Source organism: Lineus longissimus, chromosome 3 (assembly GCF_910592395.1).
Source record: "Lineus longissimus chromosome 3, tnLinLong1.2, whole genome shotgun sequence".
Classification (NCBI taxonomy): Eukaryota; Metazoa; Nemertea; class Pilidiophora; order Heteronemertea; family Lineidae; genus Lineus; species Lineus longissimus.
In genome coordinates, this window is record NC_088310.1 from 5,958,395 (window position 1) to 5,973,606 (window position 15,212).

The window sequence follows — 15,212 nt, forward strand, 5'->3', positions numbered from 1 at the left end:
ATAGCATTTGAACACAATTTTATTCTCCCTCTACAAGAACCAACAGGCTGAGAATTGTCATCATCATCATCATCATCAAGGCCCAGAATGAGCACCTCATGTACTTGTCACATAAAAATTTCTTCAGAACTTGGTAAAATTTTTGCACTGTGTACCTTTTTTCAAATATACATTAAGTATTTCAGATTTTTTTCCATTTCTACACAATCTGGTGCCAGTGGATAACCATGATTTTGATCTTTAATAACACATACTCAAGTGCATGTTCAATTCCAAACTTTGAAGCCACATTTTTCAAAATGACTGAAACAGACACATGTACTTCTCGTTTTGAGATGAAACTCTTCAAATGCAATTTCACTTAGAAATCAATTCACATTATCTAACCTGGTAACTTTTAATACCTCAAGAAAGATAATTTACAAAAATATAAACACATCCTGATCAAGCAACCTGGCTTAAGGATGAACAGAACATAAAAAAGAGCTCCAGATACATGCAGCAGTCAATGTAAAATGTAAACCTGAGCCCTTCTAGTCAGGTGATCAACAGTGGAAAAATTTTGCACTCAATTCACCAAGTACATTTCTCAAAACTTTTACAAAAAAACTATCAAAAATGATGCAGGCCACACTACTTACTTTCTCATTGACAGGATTTCATTCGATGGGTAAAAGGAAACAATTCACCCAGAATTCAACACTGATCTAGTGCTAAAGGTTACACTGGGTTAGCATTGACCACTGCAAGACTCCAGAGTCCAAACACATTGACATTTGGTAGTACTAAGACTATTCAGAAAAAGAAAGTGTCAATGGCCACAACAGATCGAAAAGACCCATTGAATTGGACCTTGTGCCTGAAACAACCTAACTGTTAAGTATATACAGATTCGCTGAAATGCATCATCAACTCCCATCCTACTATATGTATGCAAAATTGCAGATGCTCCATTACAATGCAATATGCACAGATCTTTGCCAACTGTTCAATGTCACATATTGACCTACTGAGGTGAAGAGAGTCCACACTGATTGTCTTCAACACTTCCTTTCTATCCTGGGGGAACTTATATTGCGAAGAGTCCATATTATTCCTGCATGAAGTTAAACATGTCTCCTCACTGTTTTCGGAATCCTTTCAGTATTGGATGGATGTTGTTAAAAGCTTCGTAAATCTCTGAACGCACCTTTGCACCTGAAAGTAAATAATCAGTTACTTTAGTGAGATGGATTGGAAAGAGATGAGCATCATTTCCGCCTCCGAACTGGTTACAATGTCCTACGCAGTCACCTCCATCGTATCGGGATAGCTGATACACAAGAATGCCTCTGTGGATACAAGAAACTGACTCCTGTTCATATTTTCAAGACTGCCACCCCTATGCCATCTGGGTCTGGGTGGCAGAGGAACCAGGTTTGGCCAGATGATGTAGACCAGACAGCCAAAATCTTATGACACTCTACTCCCATACTACAAAATGTACAACTCACAAATTCTTTTGGTGGTGAATGAATGAAAGAAAAGTTTACCTGTTAACACAACTTTTCCTGATACAAATATGAGCAAAACAATTCTTGGTTTCACCATTCGGTAGATAAGTCCTGGGAATAACTCAGGCTCATAACTGCAATGAAACATACAGGGATTAGAATCTCACTCCCACTCCTGTAACTGAGCATATCGATATCAACTGAGACAGCACATCCATCCAGGAATCCCGCAATCGGTGTCAACACCTTTTTGCAACTCCTGTGGTCTCTGCATCGCGGGCAACAACATCCATCAAGCATGTCCAGCATCGTCACCTTTGTTGCTTGCCTTGAGCATTGCACATTCTACCTGACACAGCGTGAGAAACAACTGGCACCACTCAAGAAGTGAGACTTACCAGATTCACAGATCAAGTACTATTACTAATTCCTAAAGTTGCACTCATTTATGTGTGGTTTGATGTCGGAGTTTATGATAAGACATTTCAAAGCAAACATTATTCAACTATGAAATATTTTAGTGACACATGTACTGTATAACATACCTTGAAAACTGCCCATGTGTTAAAACGAGACCTTCCAACCGAATGGCAAACTTAACGTCGCAACTTCCCACCATGTTCTGTATTTTGAAGTCTAAAAACTTTGCCTGGAAAGCGATTTATTACTTTATTAGACAAAACAGAGAATTACTTTTTTCAACCAACTGACAGAATTTAATCTTTGGTGACAAATGCTGGTTTTTTTCTGGGTTGAGTTGCCCAAATGAACACATCATCATAATCCAACCACACCATGACTTAATACTTACAGGAAAACCAAGCTTTTGCACGATTCTTGCATATTTCCGGGCAGCTAGTTTGGCAAATTCCTCACTAAATTTTAGAAGAGAAAAACAAAATGTATTGTATATCATCAATAATGGATGAGCTTGCTCGCTTCATCTGTATTTGAAGTCCGAATGGATGGTGATGATAAACAATTAATTTTGGTTGAATGGCCTTTAAACCAATAAAACATATTGCAGGACACAATTACTGCATTCTCTATCAAATTTCCTGTTCTGGTACTATCAAACTCAGTAGGATCTCTGTTCCCAAGTCAAATGGAAATTTTCTGCACTCAAAGCCACTGTGTATTCCTACCTCTTTGCTCCAGTGCACACCATCTTTCCTGAACTGAAGATTAAAGCTGTTGTTCTTGGGTCCCTAATTCTCATTATGACAGCTGCAAACCGCTTCGGATTATACTCGGCATTTCTGGCATGAAGAGCTATCCGTTTAAGGTCCAATTTGCAACCAAGGTTCACTGTACAGACTATATTTCTGAAAGGATAATGGTAACTTATTTGTCTCTTGATAACTTACACTAAACTGATGAATTCATTACATCAAGAATTAACAAAGACTTGTCTTTATTTAACAAAGACTAATCTTCATTAATTCGCATTTGAGGGGATAGATCAATAAACAGCATGAGGTAGGAAATTTAGGCTGAAGACAATATAATCTGAATTCAAGACTGGTGTTCCTGTAAAAGCCACACATCAAGATCTAGATCAAACATGATGGTAACTCACAGCTCTCACCTTATTCTTTAGCTTAATTTTGACATTCTTGGGGTTTTTTCTGCAAGGCGATCTATATACTTGAGTTTTTTACTCCTTAAAGCCTCATAAACTTACTGTAATTGTGGAAGAGGCACACCACCAGTTGTATCTGTGGCTGGTGTGGCTGGAGTCATGGGGGTGGCAGGTGTTTGTGGGTACATATTGGAGATCGATGAACCAGGTAACATAGTGGTCGTCGTTGTAGCGGGGTAGCCCCCACTTGTGCTTGGAACAGAGCCATGGGGCATCGTGGGCTGAAAAGATAGTATTAACAATTCAGCATTGTTATTTTTGTGACAAAGATTTCTTACTTAGCATTAGCAATAGGCATAATAGGGAAATGTTTCAGACTTTCATGAGCAGAACATTTTCTGTTTGTTGAAAGACAGCTTGTAGCAGGATACTTCACTACTGAGGATTTCATGATTAGTTGTGGATAACTATTAGAAGCATTACATGTACACTAACCTGTTGTGCGGCAGGGTTATGGAATGACTGGAATTGGCCACTGTTGTCCATGTTGGTAATTGAGGATGAAACTTTGTAGTGGCGTCTACCGTTTTCTTATGTCAGTGTAACTTCCTGAACAGCTGGGAATTCCAACTGTCAGAAAGGAGAATTTATAGAAAACAGCTAGATGATGTTTTTCACGATTTGGTCTGCAAAAAAGTCAAAAAGTTACAACACTACCAGACTTACTGGACCACAGTCCTGAAACAAAATAATGTACCCAGTTCGTTAGCTCAAGCACAGTGTGTTTGCGCAGCTAGAATGTGATAAAGTAACTAACCATGTCACAGGCATGCATCCCCCCATACACACACACACACTATTGGCATCTACCGAACCAGGATGCAGACTGCAGTGGCTCGAGGTCGAGGGCAGAGCCTGCAGACTGCCCGAGGCAGAGGGGTACGGTAGCGTTCATCATGATGATTTGTTGATTCTGCTGGGTCATGCCACAGGGCTCCTAATCCTGGAGTAGGCAGGCCCACCTCCCCTCGGCCCTGGTCTCCTCACCCACGACCCTCTTCATTGTCTTCTTGCCAAAAACTGAAGCGCGAGCGGACTTCTATTTTCGTTTCTTCAATCAATCCATCGAATATCACAACAATTTTCAGCCCATAGCCCATGTCATGTATGTTGGCTTCAACCAAAACTAAATGAGAAAACTTAAAACTCTTTCTCCTCACCTTATATTCAGTTGTTTTAATCATTTGTTATTAGTGCGATAAAATGGTTTTATTTCTGAAAAATTTGAGAAAAGCGGCGATTGTGAAATGGCCGCTAAACGTACGTCGCTCGTTGACTGAAGAAAGGAAAATAAAATTATTTTGCTATGAATTGTCTTATAATCATACTGTGCACGAAGAAGATGTTTATGTTTTAAGATATAATAGCAATAATTGTAAAACCTCTCTAGTTTGTGAGATATTACCGAAAATTTGATTTTTTGTTTTTGTTATAAGCAAATTGGTGAGTGCTGACATCTTTGAGAATTGGAAAGAACTGAAATACCCAACGAAAAGGGACGGAAAGCTGTAAAATTGTATAGGAGCCGTCTCGACTGTGCCATTTGTCACTACTGCGACATCAATAATGAATGCTTGGACATATGTCTCTTGCGACACGATTCGGTGACAGTAACCTTTTCTTCATCCTCAGGAAGGCCAGCTAAGTTCTGGACTCCTGCATGCTGTAGACATTGTCACATCCTTCAGAAAGACTTAGCTTGTAATGAGTTATTGACATAGCATTTTGGAAGGCTTGTACATGTATTCAATTGTCACAGGCTGCCACATTATCTTCATGAATGAGGTACAAATAATGGAAGACAGTCCACCCTTCCTGTAACAGCTAGACCCCCCTGGGTAGTCTATTGCTTCATCCTAATCGGGTGTCCTTATGGCGAGGAACAAGGCCTGTCCACTGTCCAGAGTGTAGCAACACCCAACTAGCATCTCCACCTGTGGTTTGGATTTGGGTTGATGGCAGATAGAATAAATGTAAATAACCATGAGAACAATTTGGTAAGAATATTGCTTTATTTCTGGAAGCAAAGGTTGCATGCTGGTGGCATTACAGGCTATGCCACCTGGGTTCAAATCAGTCTCCTGTCTACTACAATATAAATACATTTAAAAACGTGACTGAAATCTAGAGAGACTTGAATGACCAGCCAATGATGCATAATATATATAATCATGAATATCCTACAAGTACATTTCGTAGATATTACGTGCTTGTTAGAGGGCATCATGTTCCGATTCTCAGATTTGATTAAAGATGGCGCTCTGCAACAGTATATTCTCATATATGCTACTACATGTAGGCCAGGTAAATAGAACTTACAATGGTAGATTTTATCATATAAATATCTTCAAAAGATGTCCATCAAGTAAGAACCTGATTTTAGCTATTTTGAACAAGTTTTTAAAATCTGGGTGGTGTTATATCCCTTGTTTTGCACGGACAGCATTGGTGTTTTCTTACAAAACAATCTTCCTCAAAATACGACTCATACTTAGTGGACATCACTGTTTCAACTCGGTCCCATCTGATATCTCTACATGGGTGAATCTGCCACATGTATCTTGTTGGAATGACCTGGGCTTTCTTGAACCATCTGGTGTAAATAACATTGCAGTGTATACATAAAATTGTCTAATGGTGCAACAAATTCTATCTTGGTGTATGTAAAATCTGATTTATACAAGTACTGTTGTCATATGATAATATTGGTACATTGCTGCCGATTACGATGTTGAATGAGTATACATGTAGTTATACAGCTGTTGTTCATGAAGAGATGAGATAGATGATACAATTGTTGTATATAATGATCGTAGACACAAAATCTTGTGGGCAGTGCCCTCATGTAAACCCTGCACCATATAACCCTTTGTGAATAAATAACAATTTTCTTGTAACAGTTCTGTTACTCAAGTGTCGAAATATCGATGAGGAATCTTGATATCACAATTGACTTGAATAAGTTCTTCATGACAAGTTTTTGCGAGGATTTGGCAGTTTTTTCTTAATTTTGCTGACATTTCACAAGAGAATTGCTGTTAATTCTCAAAGGGTTAATTAGTCTTGAGAATCCAAACACAATACCGAAACATAGTCCAGTCAATCAGTCTTAAATTAGGAAAAGCAGAAATATCTACAAAGTCCTCAGCTTCATCCTAATACAAGCTACAATTCGTAATTCGATCTGCTACCTTATCTGCACTACAATTAAAAGTAGATTCCTAAAAAACTTTTGCGGGCAAACAGAATCAAAGCGGTAAGGATAATAATCAATTTACACATCATAAAACGACTTGAGGTTAGCCAGCAACATCCCAGTAAAATACTATAATTTCGTCATGGCACGGACTAAATTCCGTCCGATATACCTAAATACAAATCTTGACAGCATATTTCCAAACAACTCGCTTCAAACCAACCAGAATCTTAAAACGATAAGACCTTCTGTACATCATGCGGAAGAATGAACTCTGCCATCAGTCAACAACAATACACCTCGACTGTGTAGCAAGAGGTCTCATCCAAAAATACTTCTACTTCAACAAAAACCTTCATCGAAGCAAGATTTTGTGGCGTTAAGTATGAAGCACAGAACCTAACTTCAATGCAACCAATTGCAGCACAGACTTCTTGTTCTTCAGCATCCATCCAGGATAGAGACTACTTCAGATGCAAAGGAGACCGGTTCAAAACAGTGCCACCCCAAGTAAGTCCCAATACAATATAAACAAATTCAATAATTTTGTAGTTTTCAATAAGTTATTCATTAAAATTGTCATCGTAATTTATTTTCGTTGAATATGGTGGACAGGATCACAATATTTCCTGCTGGTATTTACCCGGTATGTTCAATTATCATAGTTTTATGCCTTAAATAATTAATTGCAAAGGAAGATTCTCCTATCAAATATCTTATAAAATTCTGGTACCGTACACAAATATTTCTAACTTTTCAGAAAATCGCTTATTAGCTGGATGATTCACAATGACTGCACATATAAACTGATGTTATTACCAAATGAACTGATGGAGTTAGAATCACCTAATTCTAGAGTACAGACCAGCACCAAACTCCCGAGATAACCATGCTATTAGGACTCTGTTTACAAACAAGTTTACAAACATGAAATTAGTTTCTACAGGATAACTGTTTCTTACACAATGGAGAATTTAACGCATCCTATTTCCGCCTGAATCTGGGCATCTATACAACTATTAAAAATACATTATCTCATTTAGATCTATTCTAAAATTCAACAAGTATCAACACAGGCTACTCATTCATTTGTGGCCTTTAAATCATTGTTATGCACTTGAAATGTAGATTCAAAGGCAGTCAACTTGGATACCTTAACTTGACCATCTAACAGAAAATACAGTAGTTGTCTAAGAACAAGATGTATAAAAACATCACTACATTCAGAATTTACAAAGTGTACATCTAATTACATTGTACTCACTACATAGTATGCCTTTACTTCAGCATATAGACAAATTGAAGCTAATGTTAATGAAGCCAGTTAGAGTTGTGTGAGCTTGAATATGGACAAATGGAAAAATAATGAAGGTCACCAGGCTTGCATTGTCAGCAATGGTTATAACACTATTCGTGAAATCAAGCACAGACCTTAAAACTGTTTCAAACATTGGGCACATGTTCAATGCCATTTTAAAAAGGTTTAAAACTGGTTCTTGTGAAAGAAACTTGCAGCAGTTTGGGGTAAAATCGTTACCGACTGCACACCAATTCTTAAAATGGGAAAGTTTGATTTTGATTTGGAAATTCAATCATCCACAAATGATTGAATTCGTAAAATGACCAATCACATCACATACGCCTTCGTTTGACAGTTGGGTTAACATTGTTGAGGTCACAACTAAACATGCCCACAGATAAAACAAAATTAAAACTCTTTGATTCATCAACTTGTCATATTAACAAAGCAATAAAAGATGCAAGATTCTAACATCATACTGCTCGACTGGGCGGCAGAGATCCTGAGGTTTCATAATCATTTCAAACCGACTTGGTAGACTGCGTGCAGCCATTACACACAGCGCAGTACACTCCAATGTCTGACAGAACCTGCAAACCTAGCTTGACACAAACTGCTTTTATCAGTAAGAAAGATCACTCGAGCACCAGCAGTATCCAGGCATGGATTTCAAAAACTCCGACATTTTTGGAAACTCCCAAAAGTGTCTGCCTATATCCGATGGATTCAAGTCCCACATTCGTTTCGATACAGATATTCAATGAATATACCTCACAGTTCTATTTTTGTACAAAAGTGTGAAAAAAATAGGGCATCCTAAAACGGTTACCCACAGGAACTATTTCTGAGAATGACATCTAACGTGTGAGAGTCCCTTCAACTAACTTGAATGAAAATGGTAAAAAAGGTACCTCAAAGGGTTAACAGTACACAGGTTTCATGCTGAATATCACACTGCTGAATGTAAAGTAAGTTTACTGCATAATGATGGTCTAATTGACTTAGCGCTAAACCAAACTGCTGAGGTTCACTCTGAGACTAGGGATGGACGAACACGCAGCGAACAAAAGCAGGCAAATACATTGCGACACTGGTTGTCATCCAAATGATGAGTTTTCATGTCAATCGCCAGAGCTAATCCTACAGTCAAAAGACATCAATGCTACTTTTGTCAGACTTTCAAGATTCGAAGTTCACAACTCTACGTCAGGACTCCATTCCAAAACTAAGAGGCAAACTGGTTCACTGAAGAGGCACGGAAATACACTTTCCATCACCAACTTTACAGAAACTGTTGCCTCGGACCACATACAGACTTTACAAAACTGCATGTAAAACTTCATTTTGATTATGTTGATTGAACCCCTAATCTTGAAAGAACAGCACAATTTAAGGCACACACCATCTTGGATTCAACTCGCTGCCAAACCCATTGTTTGGCATTCTACATTCTACGGCGTATCAAACACGCAGAGGTGAAAAAGATCAGATTATTATGGATGGATGAACGGGTAACATACAGAGCAAGTTCTAGTATACGGTTCAACGCTAACACCCCCATCATTGGACTATCAACACAAGCAGTTCCGAACGATACTTCCTGTTGACAAGACTTTCTCATGCTGCACAAAGTCAATCACAACGCGCCTATAGTAGCGCTGTCTACAGGTCGCTCTCGCCATAAAGTGCCGTTGAGAAAGATCTATAATCAAGAGCCCCAGGTACAGCATCTGGACCACTGTATGATGTCATTCTCATGATACAATATTCAGCCTGGTCTGGCGGCAGCTCTCGGCGCAAAATTTCAGCAGTGATGAAGGGCTGAAATGGCAACAAAGATGTGTTAAATAAATTGAAGCGTTGTTGAATTATCCATTTCACAGTCTTTAACATAAACCTCAGTGTGAAAGCCACTTGTCAGCTATCCCACTATTAGGAAGAAATGACTAATCCATAATTGCTAAATTAGGCTCTGTTCATGAGTTTTAAAATTCAAACTCAAAATGATCTTTACCTGATCTCCAGCCAAAATTCTGAATGACTGCATGATCTGTTCTGCCGTGTCGGTGTCTGTTGTCTCGCGTGTCATGAAGTCCAAGAAAGCATCAAATGTTACATATCCAGTGTGGTTTGGATCTACAGTTGTCATGATTCGCTGGAAGTCAAGCTCGCCCTGCAAATAAGGATGAAATGGTTTTTTAGCAATAGTGTAACTGTTGGCCTTGAAATGTAACTTATTCCTCAGAAGCTGGTAGCAGAATCTGGTTGAAAATCAAACAAGCCCTTCATACCCCTGCAAGAAGGACATGAATAGACGACACCTGTAGCTGAGGTGAAAATTTGAAGAGCCACATCATTCTCTGCAGGGGCCAAATAAACAAAACAATTGACGTATGCGAAAACATCACCAGAAATCCTGACTTTCGCCAGGTAAAGAATTTTTCTAAATACCTGTCTGTCTTCCCTGATGTTGTAACCTAAACTCATCAAACAAGCCCTGAATTCCTTGGCTTCGAGGCGTTGCGTGTGATTCTTGTCAAAGTAGAAGAAGGATCGGCGGAACTCGGTCAATTGTTCCTCGCTAATGCCCTTTGAGTCTCGTGTCAGTATCTGGTTTTCGACTTCGTTGATTGCTCGGGCAATGGATGTGACCAGCTGCTCCCAGCCTACCCGGAGCGTCTGCAAAAAGAAAAATTGACAATTTCATGTTTCGAACCTGATTATGAATAAGATATAGATTAGTAAACAACACCAGTTTAAATTGTTAGGTCTATTCAACCGATTCTCTTCTAAAATTAAGCCAAAGTATGTTCATATCCGTATGATAACAAATGAAAGGCAGGTTCAGCATTTATTGTAATGAGAAATCAAAATAACTATAAGCTAATCAAACAAGCAGTGTGCTGAAACCTATGAGAATTGTAAAATAAATATTCCACACCTTGATTCATTATCATGATGGACAATGCAAAAACTATTAAAGCTGCAGGCATAGAAATCAACTTTAAACTAAATGAATGAGAAACTGACAAAGCTCTACCCGATATTCAATCTGAAAAAGATGAAGCTAAAGGCAAAGGGCACTTCAAGACCATGGCAATTTTACCATTCATGGTCGATTTATACCAAAGTGAAACGTTGAACAGCAAAGCTAAAATGCATTGTGAAATTCAAATGATTATTATTTAAGGGGACAAACCGCGTCAGTGATATTATACGAGGAAGATGAAAGCAAACATCCTCCTCTTTTTGACTCGACCCGAACCAGACCGCTCTTTTCAGACACAGCTTGGTCAGCTGTGTCTTCCTGGCCGGACAGAAGGAGAGGTTAGACATGGGAACATTGGTGTCCTCACATTATGTAAAGGGTCAAGTGTCACCTTAGGCTTTGATCTGGAGAGCTTGAATTTGAATAATATGGTCATGTTTCAAAAGATAACAAAGTGATGGATTCCCGACAGTGATGGTACTACTTCTTTTTCGACTGCTTAATAGACAGCCAAGGCAGCATCTGTTACACATAGGCCTACTGCATATAAAATAGGCCTTTTGTACTGGCTATAGTACACATTTGCCCCTCGGCTTAATAGCATTGGCACAGGCTCTCACTTACAGCCCAACAACATTAGAAGATTGCATCCAATTACTTACCTCCATGGTGTAAGGTGTGTGTCTATTTTCAAAGATCATCGCCTCTTGTACTTCCTGAAATAAAAGAATATCCTTTAAAATTTGCTTCACTAACTTACCAAGTGTGCTTGAGTAGAATCTCTACGACTGAATAACTGAATAAGTGTTACAACAGTCACACTTTCCATCTTTTAAAGACATCAACACATTATACTACAATACAGTCAATCTAAATTAAGGTCGTGTCTGCAGGGATAAGTTGTACTTCCGAATGTGTCTGAACATACCTGGTTAATTTTCTCCAGATCTTCCATATTACGAGCAAACTGAGCAAGCTCCTGTTCGTGTCCGCCCAATTTCTGTAATTTTGATTCCAAGGTTCCTTGCTGTACGCCAATAGATCCAACAATGTCATTGCGGTGTTCAATCCACGGGCCGACTGTGTTAGCCTTCTGGGCAAATTCACGGCGAAGACGTTCATTGTTCTGTTGTCGGACCTTTTCAAGTCGGAGCGTCTCGTCACGAGCGGGTACCAGGTGGCTGACGTCGTTCCATTTGGAAGTGATATCCTGAAATACAAACGCCAAACAATCAAGACCTGAAAGTCAGTATTACATTGTTTCAATTTACCCCAAGTATATCACCAATTTTGATTTAACTAAAAGCAATCCAAACGAAGTACTAGTATTACAAACATACCTAAATATCTGAACTCTCAAGGATTTGACGACTTTGTCAATTTCTATTTTGTAACAAGCTATTCTATTTTGAAACAGGCTATTCGACAGTCGAGAATAGATATAAAGAACAGAACTCTGATTGAGTAGATTCTTTTTAATAGGCATACTCAAGAGCTTGTCTAAAGCAGTTTCCATTTTTATCTGGGTAACTTAGTATAAATGTTTTCAACTGAAGGTAGGAAATATGGATAAGGAGGCATCACTAAAACACATTGTTCTCTGTTCTCCCAAAATTATTAATTTTCAGATTACAGGCAGAGATTTGGACAATACTGCATCACTGATAATGCAATACAATAGAGTAGTTGATACTACTTGGACCAGAGTTACAGTACATGACAACACATCAGACGACAAACATGTCTAATAATATACAGACTGCATGCTATAGAACACATGAAAGATGTTCACGAAATATTCTGGAAATGTGTCATGAAGCTGAATAACTAAAGCTTGGGACTGTTAACAGCTACATGTTTGATTTCACTACAGCTATAGATCAATTATAAAATCATTTTGGAACTTTTTATAGCCATTGGGGTGAGAATTTGGTTGGCGTTAGGAAGCACTACTTTGTGACCTGATTCAAATGACTTCAAAATCAGGAGGTTTTAATTTTTTTAATTAGTGGTAAGACTTTGAAACAAAAAGAGCGTGATTTTTTCAGTTAGCTCTTCCGTAATTTTTAGAATTCCACCAATACCAATGTTCCAATTAATTATTCAACAAAAATGTGTCAAGATCCTTCGCAGCATCTAATATAAACTCGAGGTCGATTCCACTTAAGAAGACCTAACCATTTTTTAATTAATTCGAAAAAGAAATTCCAAAAATAGTTCTAACATGAATGACAAAAAAGTGCAAAAGCTGGTTGTGCTCCCATTGAGACCTTGCGTTGTGCTTTGTGATGTGCACCCTTTTTCTGTTATTACATTTTCTGCTCCAAAAAACTGGCAAACATTTAACGTAAACAATACAGACAACCATCATGTTAAATAATATACAGAGTGTTTCACAAAAAGCAATGCAAATTGAAATTTTTAAAGATTTGGAATGTATATATCACAATGCCAATGCATAACTTAAACAAAACGTAATTCACAGTAACAACTCTGCTGTCGTCGGTTTGTGAAACACCTTGCAGTGCAACAGTTAACATTAGAACCTCTACTTAATGAGCCATATAATACATCAAATGCTGAAGTGGACTTCTCCAGGGACACCAATAAAACATTGCATTCTATTCGTTTCATTTTCAAATCAAAGCAAGGTTAGGATTCTGACAGAATTTGAGATGATAAAATTTTGATTGCATAACCACTGAGAAAATCAACCCTGTTTTCAATATTTTGGGCAAACTGAGGCAAGCATAAAAGAACAAATGAAATCAAATCCGGTCTAACCAAATTGGATATCATATCATAAGGAATCAGAAACTTGTTTTATCGGTGTCCTATCAACTTCAGCAACACGTACATCGGCCGATAAAAATTTGATATTGACATACTGTGTATGAATCATCATCGCCGTTACAAAGTGGCTGAAAATGAACGGCACAAAATCGTGTAATGTCAATCATCAGGACTTTACTAATTCCCATGAGGTTAGTAGCACTTGATAATATCTATGTTAAACAGGAACAAATTAAATGCACACACAGACATTACCATTATCTTTTCATTTTCAGTTAGGAACTGCTCGTGATTTTTCACCGCCCCAACAATTGTGCACCAGTGTATACCCTTGGGTGCCAATGGTTTCGTCGCCCGTTCAGCTGGACACCACTCATTGGTGAGTCAACCAAATGCAAGCGAGTGTTCAACCTTCACCTCAGAGTGCAGTGCAGGAAACAAAATACATTTACTCAAATCAGAGTGAGCAGGGTAGATGACTTAATATACATCATCGATTAAGACTAACAGTCTTTCGGGTTGGTTATTAAGCCAAAAACTTGTAGCACTGAAAGAAGTTTTAACACCTGTGAATGCCAGATGGTTCACCGCATTTGCCACTGTAGTAGTAGAAACGGCATTTTCAATAGTGTGAAATCGATGTTTTTACTGTGTCCAATCTAAATGAAATAAGATATCAAGATTGAAATCATATCAACATTAGTCGCAACTGTGATTTGAGTAAATGCACAGAGGGTGAAGGTGTTGTGTGAAAGCCAACAAAAAGATTATCGTATGCAAACAACGACAAAAGGTGAAATGGACCTGAATATAATGAAAAATCTACAAGGTAATTAATCCAACTAGCTAGACTTTTTATCAACAAGGGATGTCGATCTCGTTGTGCACAGCAGTGTTGTGGAACAGATTTACGATACTCCACGTATCATCTAACAGGCTTACAGGAGAACAAGTACCACTGAGATAGGATTAGAGTACCAAAGCTTCTCCTCTGATTGTCCTTCTCCGACTGTTAGAGGCCTCAACAAGAAATCGTCATCTTTATTATCACACTTACTATAAATAAAACACAAGCTGAGGGCCACTGGATGTAGCAGTTTGCTGTCCCTTATATGGATTACTGGATTCGTACAGGGACAGGCTGCAGGGCACTGAAAGTACTATCACAGAAGCCACCAAATTGTCATCTTCATCATTACATAACCAGTCGCTGATCAACAGCTCATGGGTTTTTATCGTCCTGTATACCCAATTCTGGTTTCATTGATGGATACAATGCATAGAACTACCTGGAGAAGTTTGGGTGATTTCACAAAAGGCTACCAAAAAGCCTTTTCAAAGGAAATTGAGAATCATCAGAGGTCAAACTGAATCGGGTTCATTCACTTCAGGCTCATCAACTTCACTTAACTGCTACCAGTCTAAACTTCTCAGTATTGCTTTCATGAAACATCATCCAACGAACCTGATATATTGTAAAACTTTGTGACAAAACTCGAAATCACAAAAGTGACGATTCAAACCAAGTGAGAGTACTTGCACAGCAACTCAGTGCTCAAGTACTTTGCTCAAAGTGTGTAAAAAATTACCTGAAGACGACCGGGGTAGGTTCTACCCCTGATCCAATGCATTGGCTGGTAGGAAGGTCAGCATGTTATATTCGAATGGGTAGTACATTCAGTTAAAAGGTAAACAATAAACTTACTATGAAAAGTAGGGACTAAACTTCAAGACTACTGGAATCCATACTTTTTTTAACACGGAACATACATGTGGGGAATTATTATAGAATGAGTAAA

General features: G+C 38.4%; 2 protein-coding genes across 10 annotated transcripts in view; both read right to left on the reverse strand.

Annotated features, from left to right (window-relative positions):
* Window positions 1-11: 11 nt before the first annotated feature.
* On the reverse strand, window positions 12-4,403 carry LOC135485556 (uncharacterized). 2 transcript variants are annotated; one of them, XM_064767684.1, is made up of 8 exons: window positions 4,296-4,403; window positions 3,571-3,761; window positions 3,178-3,356; window positions 2,639-2,818; window positions 2,305-2,368; window positions 2,039-2,142; window positions 1,533-1,627; window positions 12-1,197 (listed from the first exon to the last, which is right to left on the reverse strand). In XM_064767684.1, exons 2-8 carry the CDS (start codon window positions 3,619-3,621, stop codon window positions 1,121-1,123), a joined length of 750 nt encoding a protein of 249 aa, XP_064623754.1. In that variant the 5' UTR covers window positions 3,622-3,761; window positions 4,296-4,403; the 3' UTR covers window positions 12-1,120. The 2 variants fall into 2 exon arrangements, with proteins under 2 accessions (XP_064623754.1, XP_064623755.1); XM_064767685.1 differs by having other exon boundaries at window positions 3,571-3,705; window positions 4,296-4,390.
* Window positions 4,404-5,128: 725 nt separating this feature from the next.
* The window catches only part of LOC135485553 (alpha-actinin-like), a 44,359-nt gene continuing 34,275 nt past the window's right edge, over window positions 5,129-15,212 (reverse strand). For 4 of the 8 annotated variants that reach the window (XM_064767679.1, XM_064767677.1, XM_064767676.1 and 1 more), the window contains exons 14-19: window positions 13,509-13,541; window positions 11,549-11,830; window positions 11,283-11,336; window positions 10,083-10,310; window positions 9,646-9,804; window positions 5,129-9,452 (exon numbers count right to left, since the gene is read on the reverse strand). In XM_064767679.1, the coding sequence (XP_064623749.1) occupies window positions 9,294-9,452; window positions 9,646-9,804; window positions 10,083-10,310; window positions 11,283-11,336; window positions 11,549-11,830; window positions 13,509-13,541 (915 nt within the window). In that variant the 3' untranslated portion in view covers window positions 5,129-9,293. The remainder of the gene's footprint in view (window positions 9,453-9,645; window positions 9,805-10,082; window positions 10,311-11,282; window positions 11,337-11,548; window positions 11,831-13,508; window positions 13,542-15,212) is intronic. The other 4 variants (XM_064767683.1, XM_064767682.1, XM_064767680.1 and 1 more) reach the window with 1 other exon arrangement.